At 37.0% G+C, this 26,991-nt stretch overlaps 1 protein-coding gene across 2 annotated transcripts; it reads right to left on the bottom strand.

Annotated features, from left to right (window-relative positions):
• Positions 1-4,347: 4,347 nt before the first annotated feature.
• Positions 4,348-26,794, bottom strand: RIOK1 (RIO kinase 1). 2 transcript variants are annotated; one of them, XM_063097006.1, is made up of 17 exons: positions 26,531-26,794; positions 23,560-23,740; positions 21,606-21,696; positions 20,610-20,679; positions 19,290-19,332; positions 16,499-16,591; positions 15,626-15,738; positions 15,443-15,523; positions 14,290-14,376; positions 13,725-13,862; positions 13,317-13,420; positions 12,980-13,086; positions 10,459-10,524; positions 9,379-9,498; positions 8,336-8,389; positions 6,903-7,055; positions 4,348-6,056 (listed from the first exon to the last, which is right to left on the bottom strand). In XM_063097006.1, the coding sequence occupies exons 1-17, from the start codon at positions 26,599-26,601 to the stop codon at positions 5,946-5,948; spliced, it is 1,683 nt and encodes a 560-aa protein (XP_062953076.1). In that variant the 5' UTR covers positions 26,602-26,794; the 3' UTR covers positions 4,348-5,945. The 2 variants fall into 2 exon arrangements, with proteins under 2 accessions (XP_062953076.1, XP_062953075.1); XM_063097005.1 differs by having other exon boundaries at positions 23,545-23,740.
• Positions 26,795-26,991: the final 197 nt, after the last annotated feature.

Below are 26,991 nucleotides of genomic sequence, written 5' to 3' on the forward strand. Positions count from 1 at the left end.
TGTGTCATTATTTTCAAGAAATTTTTTTGATTTCCTGTTTAATTTCTTCTTGAACCCGTATGTCATTAAGTAGAATGTTGTTTAATTTCCATGTGTTTGTATAGTTTCCACAGTTTCATTTGTTATTGATTTCTAATCTTAATCCATTGGGATCTGAAAAAATACATGGAATAATTCCAATTTTTAAAAAATTTGTTGAGACTTGATTTGTGACCTAACATGTGGTCTATCTTGGAGAATGTTCCATGTGCTGATGAGAAGAATGACTATTCTGAGGTTGTTGAATGGAATGTTCTGTAGATATCTGCCAAATCCAATTGGTCTAAAGTGTTGTTTAGATCTTGTTTCTCTATTGACTTTTTGCCTAGATGATCTGTCCAATGTTGAGAGTGGGGTGTTCAGGTCCCCTGCTATTATGGTATTAATGTCTGTCTCATTCTTTATATCTAACAGTGCTTGATTTATAAATCTGGCTGCTCCAATGTTGGGTGCATATATATCTATGATTGTTATGTCTTCTTGATGGAGAGATCCTTTTATCATTATATAGTAGCCTTCTTTATCTCTTTTTATGGTTTTTGGTTTAAAGTCTATTTTATCTGATATAAGAATAGCTACTCCAGCTTGTTTTTCATTTCTATTTGCATGGTATATCTTTTTCCATCCTTTCACTCTTAGGCTATGTGTGTCTTTACAGGTGAGGTGAGTCTCTTGAAAGCAGCATATAGTTGGGTCCATCTTTTTAATCCAGTCAGTCAGTCTGTGTCTTTTGATAGAGGAATTTAATCCTTTTACATTTAGAGTTATTACTGAAAGGTGTGGATTTACTCCTAGTATTTTATTGATTTTTGTTTAGATGTCTTAAGTATCTTTTGTTCCTTTCTTTCTGATTTTGTTTGCCTTCTGTGTTTGTTGGTTTCTTGGGGTGGTAGATAAACTATTTTTCCTCTTTATTGTTAGCATTTTTGTTTTACTGGTAGGTTTTGTTCTTTCTTGAGTATTCAAGGCACTGATGGTTGTTTTTCAGGTACCAAACCCAGTACTTCCTTGAGAATTTCTTGTAAGGCTGGTTGTGTGGCGGTGAACTCCCTCAGTTTTTGTTTGTCTGAGAAATATCCTATTTGTCCTTCATTTTGGAAGGATAGCCTTGCTGGGTAAAGTATTTTTGGCAGGCAATTTCTGTCCTTTAGCATTTTGAATATATCATCCTATTCTTTTCTGGCTTTTAGGGTTTCTGACGAAAAATCTGATGTTAGTTTGATTGGGGCTGCCTTACAGGTCACTTGACACTTCTCTCTTGCAGCTTTTAAGATTCTCTCTGTCTTTGAGTTTTGCCAGTTTGACTATAACATGTCTTGAAGAGCACCTTTTTGGCTTGAATATGTTTGGGGATTTTGGGCCTCCTGAATCTGAAGATCTGTGACTTTCCTTATACCTAGGAAGTTTTCTGCTATTATTTCATTTAATATGTTTTCAATGTCATTTCCTTTTTCCTCCCCTTCTGGAATATCCATGATTCGGATATTTGAGCACTTAAGATTGTCTGTTATCTCTCTTAGATTTTCTTCAATTTTTAAAATTTTTTTCTCTTTTTTTGGGTCCACCTGTATTAATTCAAACAGCCTGTCTTCAAGGTCAGAAATTCTAATGCTTGTTCTAGCCTGCTGGTTAGGCTTTCTGTTGTGTTTATTTTGTTGAACGAATCCTTCGGCTCCATAAGCTCTGCTACATTCTTTTTCAGGGCATTGATTTCTTTGTACATTTCTTCTTTCGGGTCCTGTATATTTTTTTCTCATTTCACTGTGTTGTCTGAGTTTTCTTGTATCTCATTTAGTTTCCTTAGAATTGTTGCTCAAAATTTCTTGTCAGTCATTTCAAGGACTTTCTGTTGTAAAGGATCTAGAGCTTAAGAGTTATTATTTTCCTTTGGTGGTGATGTACTTTCTTGATTTTTCATATCTCTGGTGTCTTTCCTTTGGTGTTTAGTCCTTGTGGCAAGGGGTATCACGGTCCACTTGTTCCACCCTGATGTCTGGCCTGGATCCCAAAGGGACTGCCAATTCTGGGCAGTGGGAACTGGCCTAGGCCAGGGGTCCTGCAGTGCCTATTCCAGCATGGCTGGCTTGGGGCATTTTGGCCCGGTGGCTCTTGGGCCTCTCTGGTGCCAGGAACTGGCCTGGGCTGGGGGTCGCACAGTATGCAGTGCCTGCCTGTTCTGGCACAGTTGACTCAAGGCGTGTGGGCCCAGTGGCTCTTTGGCCTCTCTGGGTGGTGGGGACTGGCCTAGGCTGGGGATCCCATAGAGCCTGCCTGTCCTGGCACGGCTGACTCAGGGCATGTGGGCCCAGTGGCTCTTGGGAAATGCTGAGTGGCAGGGACTAGCCTGGGCTGGGGGTCCTGCGGCACCTGCCTGTTCCAGCACAGCTGACTCAGGATATGTTGGCCTGATGGCTCTCAGGCCTCTCTGGGTGGTGGAGACTGGCTTGGGCTGGGTCCCATGGTGTCCCGGCCCGCGGGACAGGTAAGAACGTGGGCTCGAGGAGGACTACCTGTAGCTGGTGAAAAGGGGGAGGGACAGGAGACACGCAGAATGGAGGCAAGACAAAATTCTGATCAAGCCTCAAAATTTTATTGTTAGGCGATTGCTTATATACATAGTGAAGAAGGGGCGGGCTGTCACAGAGTGTGGCAGCTTATGATAGGCGGAAAGGCAGGGGGGTGATAGTGGCGTGGTATGAGAAGAGGAGGTGGGAGGGGTGTTGGCTTGGCGAGCGCGGGCTTTTCTGAGGAGGAAGAGAAAGGCTTACATAAAATGACTGTTATTTGTTAAAAATGGCGGCTATTGTTAAATATGGCTCCCGACACCATGGTGTGCAGCACCTGCCTGTTCTGGCATGGCTGACTAGGGGCATGTGGGCCCGGTAGTGCTCAGGACTCTCTGGGAAGTGGGGGCTGGCCTGGGCTGGGGGTCCCACTGTGCCTGTCTGTTCCAGCATGTCTGACTTGGGGTATTTGGGCCCAGTGGCTCTTCAGCAATGCTGCGTGGCAAGGACTGGCCTAGGCTGGGGTCCTGCAGCACCTGCTTGTTCTGGTGCAGCTAACTCGGGGCATGTGAGCCTGGCAGCTCTTGGGCTTCTCTGGGCAATGAGGACTAGCCTGGGCTGGGGGTCCCACGGCTCCTGCCTGTTCCAGCATGGCTGACTCAGGATGTGTGGGCCCAATGGCTCTTGTGCCTCTCTGGGTAGCTGGGTCTGGCCTGGGCTGGGGGTCTTGCGGCACATGGCTCCTGCCTGTTCCAGTGCGGCTCTCAGTCCTCCTGTTGTTGCTTTTTAATAGTTGTAAATTGGTTGATTTATGGGAGAGAGTGACACTATAAACTGTCTATTCCACCACCTTGACCGGAAGCCCAGACTTCTGATAGTAAACTTTTAGAAACATCTGTATTATTTGGAGGGATAAGAAAATCAAAATATGATAGAAAATCGGATACATCTAAAATTCACAAAATTATGTCTCAGCTTTTGTGCTAAGAGACCCAAACCTCATCTTCCCAAATGGAAAGTAACTGTGTGACCAATAGTCCATTAGTACTGAAACCTGATAAGCAATCAAAGTCCAGTAGTAACCAAAGGCAGCAAGTAGTCCTGTATGTAGTTTGCCTAAGATTTGGCTCCTTCTTCCAATCCTTCTGATGAAAAGATAGAAACAAGGGAAATACAGTTCCAGACAAGTTTGGCAATATAACCAGTGGTTATTAAGCAGCCACAGCCATATGGCCCAGAATCCAAACAGGGAAACAGCCATATCAGCAAGAGAGGTATCAGAAAAATGACTCTCTGCTTAGAATCCAATCCCCATGTAGTCCCAAATCTTGACATTTTATAAGCCACTTTCTCTCAGTAGCAATATAAAAGAGAATGCATTGACTCTCAAATCTGCTAACGCTACTTTTGGCTAAGTGGAATTGACTCTAAACTTAGAAATTGCATTAGATTCATCAATAGACACCTCTGAGGAGCTTGACCACCTGATGAGATCATACCTTGTCAGCATAAGACCAAAACAAATACAAGAATCGCAACATTTTGAAGATCCACTCCTCAAATGTGAACAGGATTGCTAAGTCTGTTTTTGCTTTTTCTTTTGTTAACTGTAGACTATTTTAGAGGAACTACTTTTGTGTTCATTGGACGTATATTTCATATTTTGAACTTTTAAGTCAGGGAAGAAGGATATTATGAATATGATAAAATTTGACTTATAATTTTAAGAGTTCAACTGACTTCCCCCCAATAACCCACCATCAAACAAGCAGGTGCAGTTTAAGTGGAAACTTAGGGTTTATTTATTTAAAAAATTGTTTCTGAACGGCTAAAATGGCCATTTCTAACATAAAGTATATGATAAAAAATAAAATTAAAAACCAACCACAATTTATTTCAATATTTGTGCTTTGTTGCAATACAAGCTTTTATTTTACCTCACCCTCCTACCCCCAAACCTGCTCCGCCCACATTCCTTCCCATTACAGTAAGTGGCAACTCCAATGGTCTTGGTTGTGTGTTAGGTTATAATCCCTGAAGTCACCCTTCACTGCTTCTCTCATACTTCTCATCTACCCCCTTAGCACATCCAATCACTTCTTTCCACATCTGCTGCTACTATCCTAGACCTAATCATCAGCAGCTCTCATTTGGGTTATTACAATAAACATACCCACCCTTGTTTCCTGGTCAATTCTCCACAGAGGCCAGAGTGTTCCCTTTTAAAACAGAAGTCCAATCATATAATTCCTCTGCTCAAAACTCTCCAACAGCCTTATACTATCTGACCTCATTGACAACTCTGTGGAAGACATCAGGACACTTCTGATTCTGCGACTTTGTCCTTGATGCTTGCTTTGCTTGCAGTGCTCTTCCCTCCTGACATGCACATGACTCGCCTTCTTCAAGTATTTGCTCAGATACTGCCTCTCAGTGCAACCTTTCTAAGAACCCTATTTTAAACTGAAAACCTCATCTCACCAGGCATTCTCTCTTCTCTGTATTATTTCTCTCCATAGAATTTATCACCTGCTGATACAATGTTTTTTACTTATTTTGTTTAATGTCTTATCTTATTAAAACGTAAACTATCCAGCGGCCAGCCCATGGCTCACTTGGGAGAGTGTGGTGCTGATAACACCAAGTCAAGGGTTAATATCCCCTTACCGGTCATCTTTTAAGAACAAACAAACAAACAAATAAAAAAATGTAAACTATCCAAAGGCAATAATTTTTGTCTGTTTTGTTTAATGCTGTATCCACAGCACTTAAATACTCAAATATTTGATGAATGAATGAACATGCCAAACAGGTGAATGTGAAATAGCTTATGAACTAAGGGTCCTAGCTCAAAAAAGAACATTGAAGATGAAGTGTGTAAGTGCTTTACAAATGTTCAGTGATACACTTGAGAGGAGGGTTGCAGTGAATGATTATATCAACAGCCAACCAAAATCTCTTGTAAGTGAAACTCCCTTTTATATAAACCATGGCCTTATCATTAAGTGATTTCAGATGGGTTTTTTGCATGGACAAAAAAGCAAAAACAATTTTCCCAAGCACACTCACATAAAGGTTATGGATGTTCATTACATTTAAACATTTATGCTTCCAAGAAGATATCTGCAGGAGAAAAAATATAAAAATATTTGTACGAAGTTCTTCATTAAAACAGTAGCTTAAATAAATCCTCTGTCAACACCAGACAGAATCAGCGACTTGATCTAGATACTAGAGCTTAGAGCTTTTTACACAATTACATGAAAACACTTGAATCAGTCTTCATAGACAGTGCCACAGTAACAATTCAATTAAATTCATAAGCCATCTTCCAGATGCAGCTTAGAGTTCAGGTAAAAAAGCAATTGATGGAAAATAACTGTACATAATATAGTACTCATTCTATCTGCCTTTTTTCGTCTTGGCTGTCTTTTCCTTTCTTTTTTTCACATGTTTAGGAATTTTGTTTTTTCTTTTCTCTCTCTGGGCTTCCTTGACCATCTTTTTTCTTTCCTGTAAAAAAACAAACAAAAAACTCCACAAATTTTATTCATTCACAGTATGCATATTATTATTATAACTAAATAAAAATATATAAATAAAAGGATAAAGGTGAGTGTAACACACAAAAAAATGATTATGAGTTGGTGGTAGAACTTGGGTGAAAATTGTCTTTGAGCTTTCTTAATAGAAATTTGAAAACAGCCAAACAGAAATATCCCTGAGGATGTTATTAAATGTTTGCAATTACTTTTCTTTATAAGTTCCATTTTCTAACATAAATAAAGTTTGGAAAGAGACAAGGTATTTGTTTGTAGTAGACATAGCGAGAAAATGTATTGGTAGTTGAGTTTGTCTCTCAGAAGTCTTAGGACCCAAATTTTATAAAGTTTAATGGTTAAACTAAGACAGAAGAATAATGGCTATACAATGGTCACACACCATTCAGTCAGCAGTGTCTCCTATGCCTTTGGCTAGGGATTAAAGAAACAGCAGTCTTTTAGATTCTAGAAACATTGGTCTGGGCTGTAAATCGTCGCTGAGAAGGCTCTTCAGTATTCTACCATGAGTCAACTCTAACATCATTTGTACTTCATGTGAATAATTTTTAATCAATGTACTGAATTTAGTGTGTCCTCTCTCTGTGCAGTGCCTAAGGAGCTCCTAACAGCAGCCTAATCTCTAAATAATGTTACCACCAAAAGCAAAACTCACACTTAGGTACTGAAAATATAATTAGAGGTAATTATCAATAATGTTTTTCAGCCATCATAATCTAGCTAGATACTCGAGCAAAGAGAAATGAGAGCAGCTTTGCTACCATACTGAAGAAAAAGGGAATTTCAGTTCTTGGCTAACCTTTTTATCAATGTCAGGGTCAGCAGTGTGTTTCTTGGAGCGGGAATGGTCTCCCCGCTCTTCAGAGTCTGTGTCAGAGCACTCAGAGCTTCCAGCATCTTCAGAATCAGAACAAGTCTTTTCCTTAACTTGATTTTCTAGGAGTGCAGGGACCTTGAAATTATTACAGAACCGTGTTATTCTAAACCAATTAATTATCTATTGTTATTAAATGTGTTAATGCCAGAGTTCAGATTTCAGCTTTACAGATACACTTTGAAAAATAACATCCTGTATTGAAACATCAAAACATCAGAAGCAACATCAGGGAGGAACACTGGAGGCAGCCATTCCAGGAAGGCTCAAGACAAACCCAGATGAAGGAACTGGGGCTTTATTGGGTGACATGCAATCAACAACAGAACTGACCTGATTTTCTTTCAGTAAATCAGGAGGACTGAGTTGGGATTTAGAAAGATGTGAAATATACACGGAGGTAAAAAATAAAGACTTATTTGGATAACTGCACAGCTGTTTTCCTATGAACTGCATTTCTAGCTGTAAACTAATCCAATCAAGAGGGAAGACAATATCAAATAAGAAAAATTTCCATTTTTTCCTGAAATTTAGCATGGTTTTTTAAAGCAGCTAGAAGCAGCTTTTAAGGGTGAGGTTTCCTTTTTATAAGAAAAAACACGTTTAAAAGGCAATTGTACAAAAAGACTTTCTAGCTAGTTGCAACAAAATCTTCAGGATCTGGAATTCAAAGCACTACTTCCCTAAAATACCTGTTATATATAATTCAGAAATGTAAAATGGAAGTCCCCTAAGTCAATCCTTCCCACAGAAAAGACAGAGTCAATTTTCAAAAAGCAAACCGTGATCCTTCATTTAAGACTTTAATTAAAAAGATTAAAAAATAAGAACTGCCTTTATCATTGCCTAAGTTAGAATTACTTAATCCCTGCCCTCCTAAAATGTAAAATAAAACAAGACTGTTTGAAGAGTCTTGAGAAAGAAAAAGAACACTATTAGGATTCCAGCACAATAAGACTGCTGAAATCAGAGGATTGCCCTTCAACAGTTACATGCTGGTATAAGACCACATTCCACAGTATTTTCTTAAGCTGGTTGTAAAAACTATCTAGAAGCACGTGGCTATCATTAATAACTTCACAAATGAAGAATGGGATACAAAAAAGATAAATGCTTCACGTACAACAACAGAACAATGCAGAGACAGAATGAAAAATAAATAAATTTCCATATTTCAATATTATGGTTAGAAAGAACACAAATAGGGCATTTCTGAAAATGCCTATAGACTTTGAAAATATTTATATTTAATAATAATATAAATATCATTAATTTAATTCTAATAATACTTTACATTAAGTTTTATATTCTTTAAAATAATTTTCATATAAACAAACAGTAAAATATGCTCTTCATACCTTCTGAACTCCTGACAAATCTTTCCTCAATCCTGTAACAGTTTGGTATAGAATCTTGTACCCAAAAGGAAAAAAAAAACAAAAATAATCAACATAAAGCTAAACAGTTAAATACATACATTGCACTATTACGAATACTATGAGCCATAGCTTGACTTAATCTTTCTATAACATATACATAACATCAAAACATCACATTGTACCCCATAAATATGTACAATTATTATTTGTCAATTAAAAAAAAGTTTATACTTCAAAAAAAAAAAAAAGAATACTGTGGGCCAAATACTATCTTCTGTTATTATAAAAAGGTACCTAAAATTTATCTCATAGTAACACAGAAAGTTTATAGCATGGGTATTATTCTTGTCTACCAGGTGTACCAGACCCATAGGCCAAATCCAACCAGCTACCTGGTGGTTTTTACAAATGAAAATTTGTAATCAATTTGATAACAGCAAATGCTAACTTTGAACCCCAAATAAGTAAATTCTGCCCCTCTCAAATAATTTCATTCTTCTATCATTGGCAGACCTGTATTACAAAAAGGCATATTCAATTATTATTAAAGTGTTTTTAATTCATGAATAAAAACTTGGAAGAAAGTTTTTCTCTCTTATTACATAAGGAGCTACATATATATATATATATATAGTCTCAATTTTGCTTCTAGACTTGCAAAGCCTGAAATATTTACTATTTGGCCCTTTAACAGAAAAAAATTTTTCTTGAAATATGTATATTAATGAAATATATATGTTAATGGATCTAGTACAACCATTTATAGCCTAGACTTCTATACGAATCTTCCTTTTTCTGTACTTATAGTCCACTGGACTCATTCAAATGTGTCACTCCCACTCATAAGCACCAATGAATTCCTTTTACATCCAATGTGCACAAGGGATATGTTCAGGCAAAGGGAACTAGCCATCTCACTAGCTCAGAAGCCAACATTAGAGGAACTTAAAAAACCCAAGCAGGTTTAAGACAGCGTCCTTCTTCTGTAGACCTGCTTGCTAAATACAAACGAAGCTACTCACATTGTCTTGTTGGGCATTCATGGCCATGTCCTCTTCCTTCAGTTTCATGATTATATCCATGTCCCTCTCATAATTTTTTACTTCATTCAAGGTTCTAGGAATATATGCTTGCTTAAACACCTAACAGACAGGAAAAGCCAAACCGAAACTGTTATTCTTACACTTCTCACATTCACTCAGCATCCTCACCCCCACCAAGTCATAGAGGGATCTCTATTCATCATCATCTCCAACACTGGTTGTCAGCCAAGTTCTCTGCACATGCTGGTGTTGCATCTGCTATGTGGTGTGCCAAAAGTAATTTGTTACTAATGATAAAACAATACATTTTGCATATAATTTAAGGGAAAAAGAAAATTACAGCTGAATCAAGGTTATCCTTAGAATACTTCTCCTCCTCATTTGTGTTCCAGAAAGTTAGCAAGCGTTGTCTGGCTATGCCTTACAAAGAAACATGTTTTTACATGGGAACATCAGCTACCCAGCTGCTACCATGAAAAAAGGTCAAGAACTGCTGATGAACAGAGGCATCTCGTATTCATCCATCATAAAAAAGCCCACCATGGCTCCGTCACAAAACACCCTGATTCCCTAAACTAATTTTATTTTTACCAAAGCATAAATATTTAAAATCTACAATATTTCTGGAATTAATGTTTAAGTCATTTTAAAATTCACACTTGCAAACTAAAAATAGGCTTTTCATTCTTGACTCATATAACCCAACAGGCTCTAAAAATTTTCTCAGGCTGGCCAGTTAGCTCAGTTCTTTAGAGCACAGCCTTACAACACCAAGGTCAGGGGTTCAAATACCCATACTGGCCAGCCATCAAAAAAAAATTTTTTCCCCCTCAATCTAGGACAATGGGCTAATAGGTTGCTGAACGGAACAATATAATGAAATGTAAATTATACCACTTGGCTCAGTTAAATTATGTACCATATTACGTCTCAAGGAAATATTATCATTTTCTTAAAAACTGCTCATCTATTAAAATCAAGTTCATGCTTTAGCGATATAAAAACAAGACCCCAAAACACAACTGTTTCCTAAGGCTGTGAAAAGATAATAAATCCTACCTCTTCATCCACATGATCTTGGCTAGACTTTTCTTTCTGTGTCCTTTGAGATGCTATTTCCATGGCCTTGGAAAGAAAACAAAAATTACTTTCCTTTACATTTAACCTATACAAGGTAAATCCATTTCCGAATTTTAGTATAAACTTGTTCTAATCTTTCTAGGTATCACCTCTGCACACTTCTGAAAGTACTTAGGGAGCTGTAAAGGTACAGGTTAGCTCTCCATCACTGACCTCACCAAAAAGGCTGCCAACAACCCGAAAGTAACAGAAAAAATCAAACTCTTCTGGCCTTCGAGATCCCTATCCCCCCTCTTGCACTAATTTTTAAATGATTCAAGTATTCACTAAAGGAAACTGAGACCCAAATGAAAGAACCATTTCTTAATTCCTGAGCAGTCAGTGATGGGACTCACAAAGGCAGCTGACTGTCCACTAGTCTTGAGTCTATGACTAATGCTGCTACAGTGTAAACCTCCAAAACTCTTTGAGCAGACAATGACTGAAACTAAGAAGCTGAGATTCTAAAGGGTTCTTTTGGCTTGTAAAACGGTAAAACTAAGTATCTGTTCTATACTTCAGTTAGAACATACATTAGAAATATTAGTGAGGGTAGAATTTTCTACCTTTAAGTTTAGACATTAAAATTGGTGCTAAATTAAAGAGTTTAGGATTAAAATTATGTGTTATTTATTTATTCAATTAACATACGTGCCAGGTATTGATTACTACTGGCAATACACAAACAAAACTCCTATCTCTCAAGGGTTCATAGTCTAGAAGAGGGTGACAATTAAAAATAACTTAGGATAATAAGAAGTGACACAGGGTGATTACTTCTACTATAGTTTTTGTGTTTTTGGCACTGGCTGGTACAGGGATCAAATACTGGACCTTGATGTTATTAGCACCACACTCTAACAACTGAGCCAGCCAGCCTCTATTACAGTTTTATTATATGAAAATATATCTATAAAAACAATGATTTCTTCCAAATTTTTCTTTGAGAAAGCTTTCTGAACTGAACTTTCAAGTTCATCAGGCAAAGCAAGATGAGCAAAGGCAGAAATGAGAAGGCATTCCCAGGAAGAGTAAAAGGTAGGATGAAACTGAACACCTGTGTAGAAGCATATGTGCCATGTGTTCAAAATTCTATGATTCAGAGGTGACAAAAAGTAAAAAATAAACTAGACTACATCAAAATGTAAGAACCTCTGTGCATCTAGGGACACAATCAACAGCGTGTAAAGGAAACCCACATAAATTGGAGAAAATATCTGCAAATCATATATCTTATAAGGAGTTAATATCCAGAAAACAAAAAGAACTACAACTGAACAACAAAAAACCGATTTGATTAAAAAATGGGAAAAGGACCTGAATAGACATTTCTCCAAAGACATACAAATGGCTAATAAACACATGAAAAGATGCTCAACATTACTAACCACTAAGGAAATGCAAATCAAATCCACAATAAGATACCACCTCACACCCATTAGGATGGCTACTATCAAAGAAACTGAGAAAATAATAAGTGCTGGTGAGGACGTGGAGAAATCAGAGCCACTGTGCACTGTCTATGGCAATGAGGAATGGTGGTATGGTAAATAGTAGGATGGTTCCTTGAAAACTTAAAAATAGAATTCCCATATGATCCAGCAATTCCACCTCTGGGTATATACCAAAAGAATTGAAAGCAAGGTCTTGAAGAGATATTTATACACCCATGTTCATAGCAGCATTATTGAGAATAGCCAAAGGGTGGAAGCAACCAAGTGTCTATTGACAGATGAATGTATAAACAAAATGTAGTATATACAAGTACATACAATAAAATACTATTCAGACTTAAAAAGGAAAGAAAACCTGTCATATACTACAACATGAATGAACCTTGAGGACATTATACTAAGTGAAATAAGCCAGTTACAAAAAGATAAACATTGTATAATTCCACTTACAAGAGGTACCTAGAATAGTCAAATTCATAAAGACAGGAAGTAGAATGGTGATTGCCAGGAGCTATGGAGTTGATTTATGGGTACCGAGTTTCAGTTTGGAAAGAAGAAAAAGTTCTGGAGATTAATGGTGGTCATGGTTGTACAATAATGTGAAATGTGCTTAATGCCACTGAATTATATACTTAAAAATGGTTAAAATAGTAAATTTTATGTTATGTGTATTTTACAACAATTAAAAAAAAATTCTGTAATTCTGAAAGGCCCCTCAGAAACAAGGGAAAAGAATTAATGACCAAAAAGCCAACAAGTTCTTTTTACTAAACATTCATGAATTTTGAGAGTCTATGTAATCTTACCAGATGATTAAAGTCAAGAAACCTGGCTTTACCTACCACTGGCTATTTTTGATTCACCATCTGCAAAATCAGAAGGAAAAGGTCTCAGGAAGCTATCAAAATGAATAAATTACACCATGCATCTGAGTCTTTAAGAAGTGTCACACAAATGCAAATTACTACTGCTATTTTCTATTCTTTCCCTTCCTGGCCCCATCTTACCTTTGAAAGATAAGCATCCACGTTCTCATGTGTAATGGATGGATCTGTGACAAACTCAAAGAGCTCCCGCACAGTCATGACAGCAACACTGTGCTTCAAAAAGAAATCTGTCACAAGCAAAAACATTAAGGACAGTTTTTACGAGGGAAAAGGTTACTATTCCAACTACTTTATATATAAAAAAAAAGAGAGAGATAAAACTACATACCATTTCCCAGCAAATGGTTTAAGTGTTACTGCACTGAACAATATAGTGACAAGATTTTATACCCACGTTAACTGAGTACAGAACCAACATACACAAACAACCTGTTAGAAGATTCTAATTTCTACTCACCATTGACATTGGCACAATCTTTTCTCAAAAACTCCAAGGCATGTGGGTGGTCATGCTCCACAGACTGAGAAACATCGATGATGTATACATCCCCACCATGATACCTTGTGGACCAGAGAAACAGAGGCTATGGGATACTAATACTTCATTATGTTTTTGTTTAAAAAAATTCTATTCTTAAGAGCAAGAGAGGTAATTCATAAAATGACTAAGGTAGGTAAGAGGCCACCCTGACTAAAAAGAGATGAAAATTGAGAAAATTTCCAAAGTCCATTAACTGTTGATGAAAGTGGTCCATTCTGTTACTAATGTCACTGAAGACAAGGACCACATCTTACACTGTTACCATGTGGAAGACAACTTTAAAACTTTAAAATTGGTGCTACTTCATGAATAAAACACACTCACAGCATGTTAAATTCGCTGAGATCTGCATGGACAAGTCTGGCATCCTGATACATTCTTCTCATGTACTGAATGACCTGCAGGTACAGCTCCCGAGCCTTGGATTCTGATAACTGGATGTTTTTCAAGAGTGGTGCAGGCCTTAAATAAAAATAAAATGAACAACTAAGATAAACTGATCCAGAACAAGTTTTCTTGCTTTATACTACATTGTTACATGCACTTCTCTTCTACAACTCATCATGTGAGCTGCACGTGGGAAAACTGGTCTCACTACACATCTGCCATTCCAAGAGTTGCCAATAAACAGGCGCTTTCCAGGACACCGAGTAAAACATCCACCGAGTAAAGCAGGATTAGCTTCCTGTTATTCTGAAACATTTTGAGAGTTAAAAAGTAACAAAAAAAATTGAAAAAATTGGTAACACTTATCCACTAATAGAGTGGTAAAGATTCATGAAACATGAAAAGAAGTTATTCAAATGGGAAATATTCATGTACTGAATAATTCAAAGCACTTAAAAATATAGTTCTGAGCATGTAATCATTAGGCCTCCCATATACTTACATGTCATCTTTACCAATGAAACCCATGACAAGAACATGACTTCTCAGCATTATTGGTTCTGGGCATGGTATCTCTGCTGTGTTTAGCCTGTGATATTATTACAGATAAAAGGACAACTGAAAAGTTGAAAAGGCATCGCAACAAATTATAACAGCTACAGTCTACAATACTGCTGTTAGGAAATAGCACCAGTGCCTCTCAATTGTATTTCTGTATTTCATGAACTCTAAGACACCAACGATTTTAAGTGGCACCATTACGTACCACCAAGAACAACAAAACACTGGCAATTAAACTATTACATCCTTACAGCCTGTAACACCCACTCCAACTCTAGAGATGTTAAACTATGAAAAAAATGTGCATTTATAATTGATGAAATATAGCAGATATGTCTGCAATTATCTTTTGAGTTAATCAGTCTGAAAAATGCTTAATAAAAATAGCTGGACTCATAATCTAATAGCTAGTTGAGCACAAGAAGATTTCAGAAAAACTTTCAAAACAAGTAGTACTCACTTAATAATAATCTATCCAATAAACATATTACTCGTGTACAGCATATGAAAAGTTAAAAGACATTGGAAAGAGAGGGGAACCTCCAAAATTGTGAGAAAACTTGATCTCAACTAGGTAAGAGGCCTTTACCTGATAAAAAGAAGGTGTCAGTGCAAACAAAGAGTAAGTAAATGTGTTCAAAAATGGACTGAAATAAGCAAAGGAAACTAAAGAGTTTAGGACCTACGAAGATTTGTCTAAAACTCCAATACCTATTAAAAAGTGACATATCATCACCACCACCTGATTGTGTCATTTTCCTGCTTAAAATCCTATAAAAATTCCTTATTATACTCAGTGCAAATTTTACGAGTTTTCATATGGCTTACAAAGGCTCTTCAAAAGATCTATCTTTGCTGAACAAATATGAATCATGGCAGAGTATTTCTTTAATGGATTCTTAGAATACAGAATAGGTAGTTCCTATTTGTCCAGAAATTTTATTTCTTCTGCTTACTTCAGCAGACCTAACAGACCTAAATGGCCCTAACAAGTCCCTGCATTTGGGCAGGACCATGCTGGGAACTGCTGGTAGAAAGGCCTGGAGTTCATGTGCAGGACACAGCACAGACACAAACACATCCCACACAGTCACCTGATTAGGTTCCTCATTTCCTTTTCTGCCCAAGTTCTCACCATTTTTCTAGGGTTTCCTTTACAATAGCCACGACGAAATCTTGAACAAAGAAAATATTATTTCAATCATTCCATTATTCTGTCTTAATGTTTTAGGAAACAGAAATTAAATCAACTGGGGAAAAAAAAAATCTGAGCTCACCTGAACTCCCCACTTACATACTTATCCCGATCTTTGAACACCAAAATAGAAGTTTTGTAAATTTTGATTGCTCTGCTCTCTCCATTTGCTGTGCTAGCATGGTATACATTAGCCTATTTTAAGTCAAAAACAAAGAAAATGAAGTTTGTGTCAAATAACTACAGTGTTTTACTTTTTCTATTTGATTCTAACCTCAAAACTCAGATGAACTGAAATAACATGCATAAAGAATACCACTATCTTTTGAAGATGTGAATTAAAATATGAAACAGCATATCAAAAGGTATAGTAAATATGTCTCCAATATACAAATATAGTAAGATCCAATTGAAATATATGGGAGAAGTGGTTTTGAACTTTTTTATATCTGAAGTATATGGAAAATATTTAAAGATATTCTTACATCTAGTGATTTGTAAATTGAATTTTACTGACAATTGCTTCCCACAGAATAAGCTGCTAATTAAAAAAACACCATGTCTGTCCTTCTGTGTATCTACATATAAAGAAAAAAATGACAAAGACTTGCTGACTGATAGAGATGAGACCATAAACCCCCACCTACTTTTCTGATTAGGACACAGACCTGCAATAATCTGGCCATCTAAGCTTACTGCTGGGCACAACTAGTTAGACTCAATGATACTATGTAGTAATGGTAGTGAAAAGGCACGGTTATGTGCATAACTTCCTATCTAGCCACAAACGTTAATGAAGCCAGTTTCAGAAATATTGCATTAAACTGTTTCCTGCTCTGTGTATGGGTTCCTCTTTTTAAAGGCACAGTTTATTTACTAAGTGCCTTAGTTATATTTGGTATCTGAAATAAGAAAACTAACATGAAAACATTCAGTCATCCAAAGAAAAGCTCACTTCTTTTCCTGTGCTAATGCAGCCATTTATCTCTGAAATAATTCCTCTAGTCAACATCTTGAATAAAATCATTCGTGTTCTGGGATCCAACACCTAAAAAGAAATGCAAAAAATAAAAAGTTCGGAAAGATGGTGCCAAATATTTCTCATTAAAACATGTGACAGTTAAACTGAAGAGCTTAACTGTACTATGCTCTCCTGGCTGACTAAACAAGAGTCACTATTATGGTGTTTTTATTTGCTCTGATTTTTAATAAACAAAATGTGAGGTGAAGGCTAAAGGTACCAGGGACAACAAACCAACAAGTTCATCCAGTCATGGAAATCAAAGGCTACTAACTCTGAGGGAAACAGAAACTGACTCCAGACCAATGTTTGGAAACACAAAGGTACTTCAAAGAGTTCATGGAAAGATTCATATTTTTAGGGGCTGGCCAGTTAGCTCAGTTGGTTAGAGTGTTAGAGTGGGGTGTTGTAACACCAAATCAAGGGCTTGAATACCCATACTGGCCAGCTGTCAAAAAAAAAAAAAGAGAGAGAGAGATTCATGTTATCTTTTAATTCTGTTTTTTCACAAACTTTTTGAAGTATTCTTGTATAATGTAAACTACATGAGTAATTTTACATTTTCTAGTCACTACGTTGAAAGAAGTAAAAAGAAACAGGTATTTTTATTTCAATATATTTTATTTAACCCAATACAACTAAAACTATCATTTCAACATGTAATCAATATAAAAAGTCATTAGTGACAAATTTAACAGTTCTTACTTAACTGTTTTTTCACTAAATCTTCAAAATCCAGTGTGTGATTTATATTTAGAGCACATCTCAACTCAGACTAGCTGCACTTCAAGTGCTCAGTGGCTACTGTATTGAACAGGCAGTTTTAAACCAAGGGTCAGCACCCTATGGCTCATGGACCAAATCTAGGCTGCAGCTTGGGTTTCTACAGCTTGCGAGCTAAGAATGGTTTTTACATTTTTAAAGGGTAGCTTAAAAATATAAAACATTCAACAGAAACTATATGTAATCCATAATACCTGAAGTATTTATTAGTAGGCCCTTTAAAGAAAGGGTCTGCAGACCCCTGCTATTATAGGTGAGTTAATCAGGGTAAGAGTCTCCTTCAGAGTCAGAGTAGTTGATCTTGAGTAAAAAGGATTTCAAAGTCCTCTTTAACAAACAGAAGACAATGAATTTAAAGTCTGTTCTTGTCCACCTGTGAAACTGAAGCAGCCAAATACTTGCACATAATTTCAAGAGACGCAGGCTATTGCTCCTTGTGGCTCGGGCGGCCCTTACAGCTCCATGAAGTGAGTGTAAACTGGCAAAACAAACTTTAGGGTCTATCCTTAAATGATGTGGCTGAGGTCACCTAATGTAAACAAAACAAACTTGGAAGACTGTCGTGCTAAAAGCCAAACCACAACTATTGCAAAGAATCAAAGAAAAGTGGGTGAATAGGCATTAATTTCCTTTTCTTCTCTACTGCACAGGTAAGTAAAGAGGGAAGCAAGCTGGGGGAGGAGAGGAATTTAGGTGGATACCTCCACTTCTGCAAAATTGGTAGTTAGACAAGTAAGGGGCATAGGAAGGAGCAACATACCAAACAACTTAAGAACAAAATAGAGAAAGAAAAATGATAAACATATAGACAATATATTTATAGATAAATGTATTTTGAAAAGACAGATTAAGACTCAAGCTATATACTCTATCATTCAAAATTAATTTTGAAAGAGAAAAGGATTTCCTGCCTAAGTTATTTTAGGGTCTTTGAAAATTAAGCCTGCCTCATTTCTCACCTCTCTGAGGTGGACCATACTCTGTTTTCAATCACAGAAATAAATCGCACAAAATAAATTAGAGGACAATGAAGACACAGACCCGTCCCTGCTCCTGCCTCATGATGAAATTCTTCAATTGCACAAATGGCTCTGGATCTCATGTTAGGTGCTACTCCCCTGGGGATTGAGGTGAATGACAGAAGGGGCACTTATGTCCAACAAGGATTTGTAGGTGAAAGAGACTATTATTCCAAAATGTGTGTTTGTGTATGTGTATGAGTGGGGGAGATGGATGGTAGGCTGTAATAGCAACAGCCACAAAAATCTATCATTTTCTTCATCAAAAATCTGGGCCAGGGGCTGGCCAGTTAGGTTAGCTCAGTTCGTTAGAGCACAGTCTAATAAAACCAAGGTCACAGGTTCAGATACCTGTACTGGCCAGCTGTCCAAAAAAAAAATCTGAGCCAACCCAATCACATCCTACTAGGAAAATTAGGGGCCAATTTTCTCCCATTTTTTAATAGAAAGAATGAAACACGCATAATTTCTAAACAAGGAAAAGAATTTCTGATTGGAAATTTGAAGGTATTACCAGTCTCTCTCTCTCTCTCTCTGCCTCTCTCTCACCCACACACCCTGCTTTGTGGCAGATACCCGATCTATCTTCTGGGAAAGCTCATAAAATTCCTGAAGACCTTGCTTAAGAAAGATTCCTGGCCTGATAATCTCTTTGCTTCCCTTGAGAAGAGAAGCAAAGAGCTTTTTGCACTGCATGTGGCTTCACAGGGCTGTGGAGGGACCATGACTAATTATCTACTAACAGTCCTTTTATAAAGCAAAATGCAGATCTGTAAACTTGAAGCTATAAAAAGGAATAATTTTATAAAGGAGTAATTTTAGGTAACATTATCATTAAGCAAGAAGGATGAGAGCAAGCTACAATTCAAAGAGAAAAGAAATACCAATTTAAAATAAGAGCTTGCAACATGTTTAAATTGTACCTGTTCTACAGTTGCTCTGTCTGCCTTATCTTTGATGCGATACCTAACCAAAAACAAAAAAGTAGAGTTGACATACTCAAAATTCAGTGAGAAAAGCCAAAATAAAAAGCTTTTAAAAGTAAATCATTTCATGAAAATTCCTAAGTATGTAGTTTCTTTAATAAATTTTATGATCTGATTGTAGATTCTTCACTCAGTGAAACTTCCTTCATTTCCCTTGAATGTGCAATTCAGTTCTCTAGGGTGAAAGTATATAAGCACTAAAAAAAAAAAAAAAAAAAAAAAAAAAAAAAAAATCTATCCATATGCTAGAAGCATTAAATAAAAGGGCAGCTGGAGTAAAGTGAACTATGCTGAAAAAAAGAAAACACTGAGTCTGCTTGTACTGTTCTTCAAATCCTTAATGATTCTATTTGTACAGAATTAGAATCACTTACAAGGCTTTTTCTTTATAGCCATTTTTCACAATAACACAAGTTTTTAAATCATTTCAAGACAGTCTTCAAACACAGGCTCTGATTTGCTTCAGCTCACATACTAGGTGACTCAATCTAGCATCTTAACCTAAACTAATAAAGATTCCAACAGACACTCAGTGAAATAGCAAATGACTACATGGTGTTTCCCACAAAGTTGGTATCTCTTGGACACATCAATAAAACAGAAGATGGTTTTTAACCAGTTCTAACATTGTTAGTTGTATAATGTTAATGTCATTTTCTATAATATAGTAATAATACTTCACAGTTATTAGCATATAATAGAAGTTATGCCAGATCTTATACAATTGGCTTTGAGAACAGAAGTGTAAATGGAAACAGTTCTCAGTTATATCACTATTTAGTTTTTAGTCTTCCCTTTAATTTTTAAAAATAGGTCATGGAAGGGAACGATTCTTAATAAATTCTAAAAAGGGGGCTAGACAGTTAGCTTGGTTGGTTAGAGCTCAGCCTTATAACATCAAGGTCAAAGTTTGGTTCCCAGTACTGGCCAGCCACCCCCCAAAATAAACAAACAAACAAATAAATTCTAAAAGGGAACATTTTTATACATTTTAGTTAAACTGAAATCTACAAACACTGTTACCCTCATGAGAACACATCTGTGAACTTCATAAGATTATAGTTTTACCATATATTTCTTAAGAAGACTCATTTAATATTTTCAATTTAGAAAGCACAGGTTACCTTCATTTAAGCTTAAAAAAAATTGTTTTAAGTATACAAGTGAACATCCCTTGTAAAAGAATTATAACCAAGATCCTATTTACTCTAGACTTAGTCTCTATCATTCCTGTTTTATCATTAAAATGTTACTTACATATCTGCTTCCTTTTGTCTAGACTTTTCGGTGACTTTATTTATGACAGAATCAGTAACATTTAGCTTATCTAAAAATATAAGAAACCCACAATGTAAACAAAATATAAGGCAAAAAGACATTAACAGTCTCAATGAATAGGACACTTCTCTCCCCTTCCTTCTCTTCTATATTTTCTGAATATTTTATTATAGATAGGATATATATTAGTAATGAACAAAATTTTTTAATGCTTTTAAAGGTGATCAGTAAGTTTTACTTCCTGCCTAACAAGTGTTGTCACTTTCATCACTACAGCTGTAATTTTGGGGCCACAGAATTCTAGGTGCAGAAATCCCTCAAAAATACCATGTTTGCATAAGTTAAATTTCAGACACTTGTTAATAGTTTGTATGACTAATATAGATAATATAATTGCCTGAATTGAAAGTTTAATTCTAAAAACTTCAGTTTTATTTCAAGTTATAGGTCTATGAAGACCCTACAATACTTGTGCTAATTGAGCATGTACTGACAGCTTATACGGGAAACACTGTGCTAGGTTTATAACAATGAGTTAAGATCTGTAAGAATAGAAAGATGACCTTGTATTTTCTAAGAGGTGATTCAAATCAACATTCTGATTTCTTGCATTCAAAAGCTCACTAAGTGATGAACACCTATATAAAAAGTCTCTAGTAAAACAAAATGCAACTCTAGTATTTACAACATTCTACTACAAAATCTAATACAGAACAGACAATAACTTACATGGGTATCTATAACTTCATATTCCTACAACGGGTGAGAAAACAGAACTAAAAAAGCATAAGCTAAAGTCTTTCCTTTAAGCCATATTTTTAAATCACTAGAAGTTTTTATTTTCTCTAAATATTATTATTGAGTCAATATCACTTGAATATATTAATTTCTTGATCTAATAAAACTGTATAACACTTTGTGGTTTTTGAAGAATTTTCTCATAGCCCAGCAAGGTAATATATTTTATAAACTCACCTAGATTAATTTTATTCTCAAATTTCCGTAAGACCTTGTCTGCTGGAGTAGACATTTTGGCTGAACTGCAGTTGGAAGTCTGTCGATTTGCCTAAAAGAAATGAGTTCCAGAGTCTAAGGCACTAGTTTTAAATACAAACCTAAGGGTTCATCATCATAGTTAGTTCATAGTTAGCTGTTAAAGCATCAATACTTAGAGGTGTATACTAAGGAAAGGTAAGAATCAGTCAAATTCACTTAAGAAATTCTTAAAAAAGGCATTTGAAATAGAAGAAGGTTAAAGCTACTGGCTAGAACAAAGAGTGCATAATCTGGATTCTATTTTTTTTTCCTTCTCTAATGATGTATTTCTAGTACTATAAATAACAAAACTAAATGCATTTTTCTAATTTGACTGGTTATATATTTAAAATGAGAGGTTTATAGATTTAAAATTTCATTTACCACCAAAGTGTATAATAATAAAGAGATAAGACCAACATTAAACTAATTCAGAACTTCATTTTGGGCCCAATATCTCAAGAAAGGAAAAGATTAATTATAAGGCTTAGCACTTAGACTGGTGCTATGCACTATCTTATATAATGGCAAAAAGAGAAGAAAGAGGTCCAGGGTTTAATCCCTGTACCAGACAGCTGCCAGCAAAAAAAAAAAAAAAAAAAAGGGAAGAAAATGGAGACAATATCCAAAACCTGTAAGTAGGAGAATATAGTAGGAATAACAAGGGGCAATAACAATTACTGATCCAATGTTGTTATCTCAGCATGGAACTTTTGACGCTGTTTCTTGTTTGTATATAACTTAATTAAAAATTTTTCTATTATATTTAACTTTTAAAATAATTTTAAATTAAAATAACCTTATCATGTTCACAATAGAAAACACAGGTAAAACTTTAATCACCTATAATCCCAGCACCCAAAGGTAAGTTACATTTAAGCACATACACAAGTACCTCTAGTCTTTTTTTCTAGTTTTCTTTAAAAGGATTACACTCTATAATGAAATTGCTCAAAGTCTCACCAATGAATCAATGGAGGAGTTACCAAAAAAAGACCACAAATGTGAAATTTCTTTGGTTATTTTAAAAATGCATGCATTCTGGTCCATGATACAGCTGTTATAATATTCAAAGGAATATCATTGGTTTTTTTCCCCTCCATCTCTCTCTGTAACCTTCATACTCCAGGAAGACGCACCATGTTAATCCTATGGTGCTGCAAACTCCTGACACACTTAGTACTTCCAGTTTGACAAGTAGGCTCTACATGGTTTGGTTACTGTTTTTCACACATGGTAGATGATGGCAGATCTACCCACATCATTAATGCAGTCTTCCATTGCAACATATTTTATGGCTGCATAATGACCCATTGTGTGAATCAGTCCCATAGTAAAATTAATAAAGGTCCAAAGTTTCCAGTGTTCCTCAACCATAAACAATCCTGGAGGATTATTCTTGTAACTAAGGTTTTTATCACATACTAGTTTACCCTCCAAATAACTGGACCTATTTACTTGACCACAAATAACATACTTTGTATCTTTGTCAGTTTCATAGGTGAAAAAATGGCATCTCTACATATTTAATCTGTATTTCTTTAATTACTAACGAGGATGAACTTTTCCACCAAGTTTCCTAACAATTTCTAGTAAACTGCCTATTCATGTCCTTTCCTGTGCAGATTTTTAAGCTCATAATCTTAAAACACCTTAAATAATTCTTTTTAAATTTACTGACTATGAAAAGAACTCACACCCAGGAAATTACCAGAAATATAGAAAGGAGGAAGAGTGAAAGTCAATAAAGGTGGGGGCTACAGGAAAATATAACCTTAAAAAAATCTCTGTTATTCAATTCCAGAACCACAAGACATCCCTTAAAAACAGAAGACATAAGCAGACTAAATAAACACATACAAAATCATTTATAAAATACCTGTGGGTTACTTACTCCATTCCAGACAGAACCCTTGGTGAGTTTTCCAACTCCATCATCCCAGTCCCAATCTTCATCATCACAGTCCTCCTCCTCATCTTCTACCTCACCTTCACCCTCCTCATTCACATTATCTTGAAGGCCTTCAAATACAATGTCATCCTCCTCTTTGATTGTCTTCAAGTCTATATTTTCACTAGAAATAACAATATTTTGGCATTTTACACATACTCTAAGTGGACTCACATATACGTTTATTTATAATAGATTATATCAATAAATCTGAAAGGTTCCCTTACAATATATCTCTCAATAAGCTCAATCTTCTTAATAACATGTTATCCTGTTTTTCAGTTCTGTTACAGTTGTTTGCTTATTCTCCATGCCCAAGTTCTACTAGGGAAGTACACCACCTGTTAAATACACTTCTGCCTTAAGTTAAAATTTACATTGTTATCTTCTCTGCTGAATGAACTGACTCTGATCAGTACACCAAACCCAACTCTAGGAATTATTCTCAGAGCTGTTTTAAGAGGAAAAAAAAAAAGCTTTCTGACAAAATTTGGGAATAAGTCTAACGCAGCTTTAAGTTGAACCGAATACCACTTTGCAACAAAAGGAGCTGTAACAGGATTTGTGTTACACAAAGAACTACAAATCTCCCTTGTTCACTAACGGAAGGAATGGTGGAATAAAGGGCCAGGCCAAGCACTACGAGTCAAGTAGGCTGGGTATAAGACAATTGTCAAACTGACAGAAGAGGTCCAGGTTAAAAAGAGCACACTCATAAGGTGGTTCTTTTGTTTTGTTTTGTATTTTGTTTGCCATGTGAGAATTTAGACCCAGTGTTGCCAGATCTTCTAAGTTTTTCAAGAGAAGCCAGAAATCTGAATTTTTGTGTAAAATCTTCCACTTAATTGGCATATTCAATTTTTATAAAGCACTGTACATACCAAACAAAACATGTCTGCAGGCCAAATTCAACAGAGGTGCTACCAGTTTCGACCTCTTATGTAGAGAATAAGATCAGAAATCATATAAAACAACTGATAATATGTATTACCAGCTTAAAAACAGACATGAGTTTAACTAAATTCAGTTATCAATCCCAATGTAATATTAGCACATGCTCAGAAGGCTCCAAATCCCCATAGACATGGGTAGAAAGAGAACGAATACTCACCAAACACCTGCTATTTGCTAGGATTTTGTAAATACAGCCCCCAAATTGATCCTTCAATTGCCAATAACCTAGAGTGACATGTTGATGTCATAACTTTGTTTGTATCAGGACTTCTCACCTCAGCAAGATAATTCTTCATTGCGGGAGACTGTCTCGTGCATCATAGGATGTTTAGCAGCATCTCTGGCCTCCACCTACCAGTGTACTACCACCCCCAGACAAACAAAAATGTCTCCAAAGATTGCCAAAAGTCCTCTTGGTGGAGGTAGGGATGGCAAAATCACCCTGGTGGAAAACCACTGGTTTACCCTCACAATATCCTATGATCGATGGTAAATTAGTACACTCTATCATCATTATTCACCAGCTTTGCTGGTTGTGTATTGTTTTCCCTCTTAATTTCTCCCCTAAGGCCTTTTGTATGCTGCTCTATAACCATAAAACTGGAATACCTTTCCCGTTTCTCTGGTTAAACCCTATTCAACCTACCAGCTTACTATCACTTGCTTAGGAAAGTCTTCCCTATTCTTCACCCATCTCTCCTTTATACTACTTACCCAACTCTAGTACAAATAATTCATCTATTTAATATTGGTTTCCCCTGCTAGAGTGCAAGCTTTGTGTCAATCAGGATGACGTTCACCAATGTATTCCCACCACCCAATGCTAGGTCTGACACACACAAAGTGATCAACATATATTTACTGAAAATATCTCCAATTGATTAATAAAAGCCTTACATAATAAATCGTCACTGTAAACACAAAGTATAAGCCATTTTATTAGAATTCCAAAACAACTCTGTAATGTTTCATTTTGCTTTAAGTAGGAGTGATCTTTCATTCCTCTTTCCTCAGACCATATATCCAACGTTACCACCAAACCCTGCCACCTCTACCTCCGAAACATATCTCTAGGACCCTAGCTCTAGCTCCCATCATCTTTGAACTGATTACTTTATTGCTTTTAAACTGGTCTCTCTGTTCCACTCTTGCCCTCCATGACCCTCTCCTGCACAGTACCTGGTAAAATCCATCCTATGGCTTTTTGTAAGACCTAAAATAATATCTCAACTCCTTACCATCACTTGTATGGCTCTACATGAGCTGGCCCCTTCTTACTTCTCTATCATCATCTACTAATCTCGGCTAGCTCCACTGTACTCTAAACACACCGGCCTCTTGGTCTTCCTTTCACAGCCAAGAGGGATCCCACCTTCAGGCCTTTGTGCTTGCTGTCCTTTCTGCATGAAATGCTGTTCCCTCTGCTCTTCCCTAAGTTACCTTCTTCTTGTCATTCAAATCTGGACCTAACCCTTCCTTGACCATTCAGTCATTAATATTAACCTACTTTAATTATCTACACAGTACATATCATCTGGTATTTTAAATGGTCTGCCTTCACTCCCACGTAGAAGGCAAAGTTTCATGACAGCAGGGACTTGGCCTATCTTGTGCATCAACTCTCTAGCGTCGAGGACGAACCTAGCGTACAGTAGGTGCTCAATAAATATTTGTTGAACGTAGTTAAAAGCGCAAAAACTTGTTGCCCAATCGCTGTTCCCAACTCTGCCTCTTAGCAACATCAATCTACCTGGGAACCACGGACTCCCTTGACAAGTGGCTTTCATGAACTCTGCCACAGACTGCGACGAAAGACCCCGCTGGGATGCAGGGCTATCAAGGGACTGAGTACTGAACTACCAGTCTCCCTCTAAACCACAAACAAGTGTGAACTACCCAAGGGGGCGGCGGCAGCGGATATCCGAATCGAAGAGATACGGTGTATTCTGCGGTCACCTACCTGTCAGAGGAATCTGCGTCGTCAAACTGCCCGGGGACCACCCGGCTCATCAGCAGCCGCCGGTAGTCCATGACCGCAGCGCGCCGAGCCCTCACCGCCTGCTCTGCGCTGGGACGGGAACGGCACACAGACGGTGTTACCCAGGGCCAATCCAACGGCCTCTCTGTGGATCGCCGCCTCGCAAACCGCTCAGAAGCCCACAGACCAAGAGCTACCGCCACGTGCGGTGAAGCAGCTGGACCAACAGCTCCTGAACCATTGGCCCCAAACCGACCGGAAGCCCTGCTCTGCCGGCAGTCGACCCTGACCGGAAGTCCCGCCCCCGTGCTGGGCTGCGCGTCCGGAGCTCGGCAGGATGGTGCGCGAGAGGGACAAACCGAAGCGTCAGGGGCGGGTACTGAGTCGCCTAGTTAGGTTTGTGCTGGCCTTTCGTTCTGGAGTGTTTCGTTTCTGCGCCCCGC

The sequence above is a fragment of the Cynocephalus volans genome, chromosome 5 (genome assembly GCF_027409185.1).
Source record: "Cynocephalus volans isolate mCynVol1 chromosome 5, mCynVol1.pri, whole genome shotgun sequence".
NCBI lineage: Eukaryota > Metazoa > Chordata > Mammalia > Dermoptera > Cynocephalidae > Cynocephalus > Cynocephalus volans.

Coding starts and splice junctions, on each gene's coding strand:
- RIOK1 (XM_063097005.1), bottom strand. CDS start 26,601: ATGGACTACCGGCGGCTGCTGATGAGCCGGGTGGTCCCCGGGCAGTTT. Junction 19,333..20,609: donor AGACAAAAGGAAGCAGATAT/GTAAGTAACATT, acceptor GTTTTTGGTTAG/GTATCGCATCAAAGATAAGG. Junction 8,390..9,378: donor TGAATGCCCAACAAGACAAT/GTGAGTAGCTTC, acceptor TTTGGGTACAAG/ATTCTATACCAAACTGTTAC.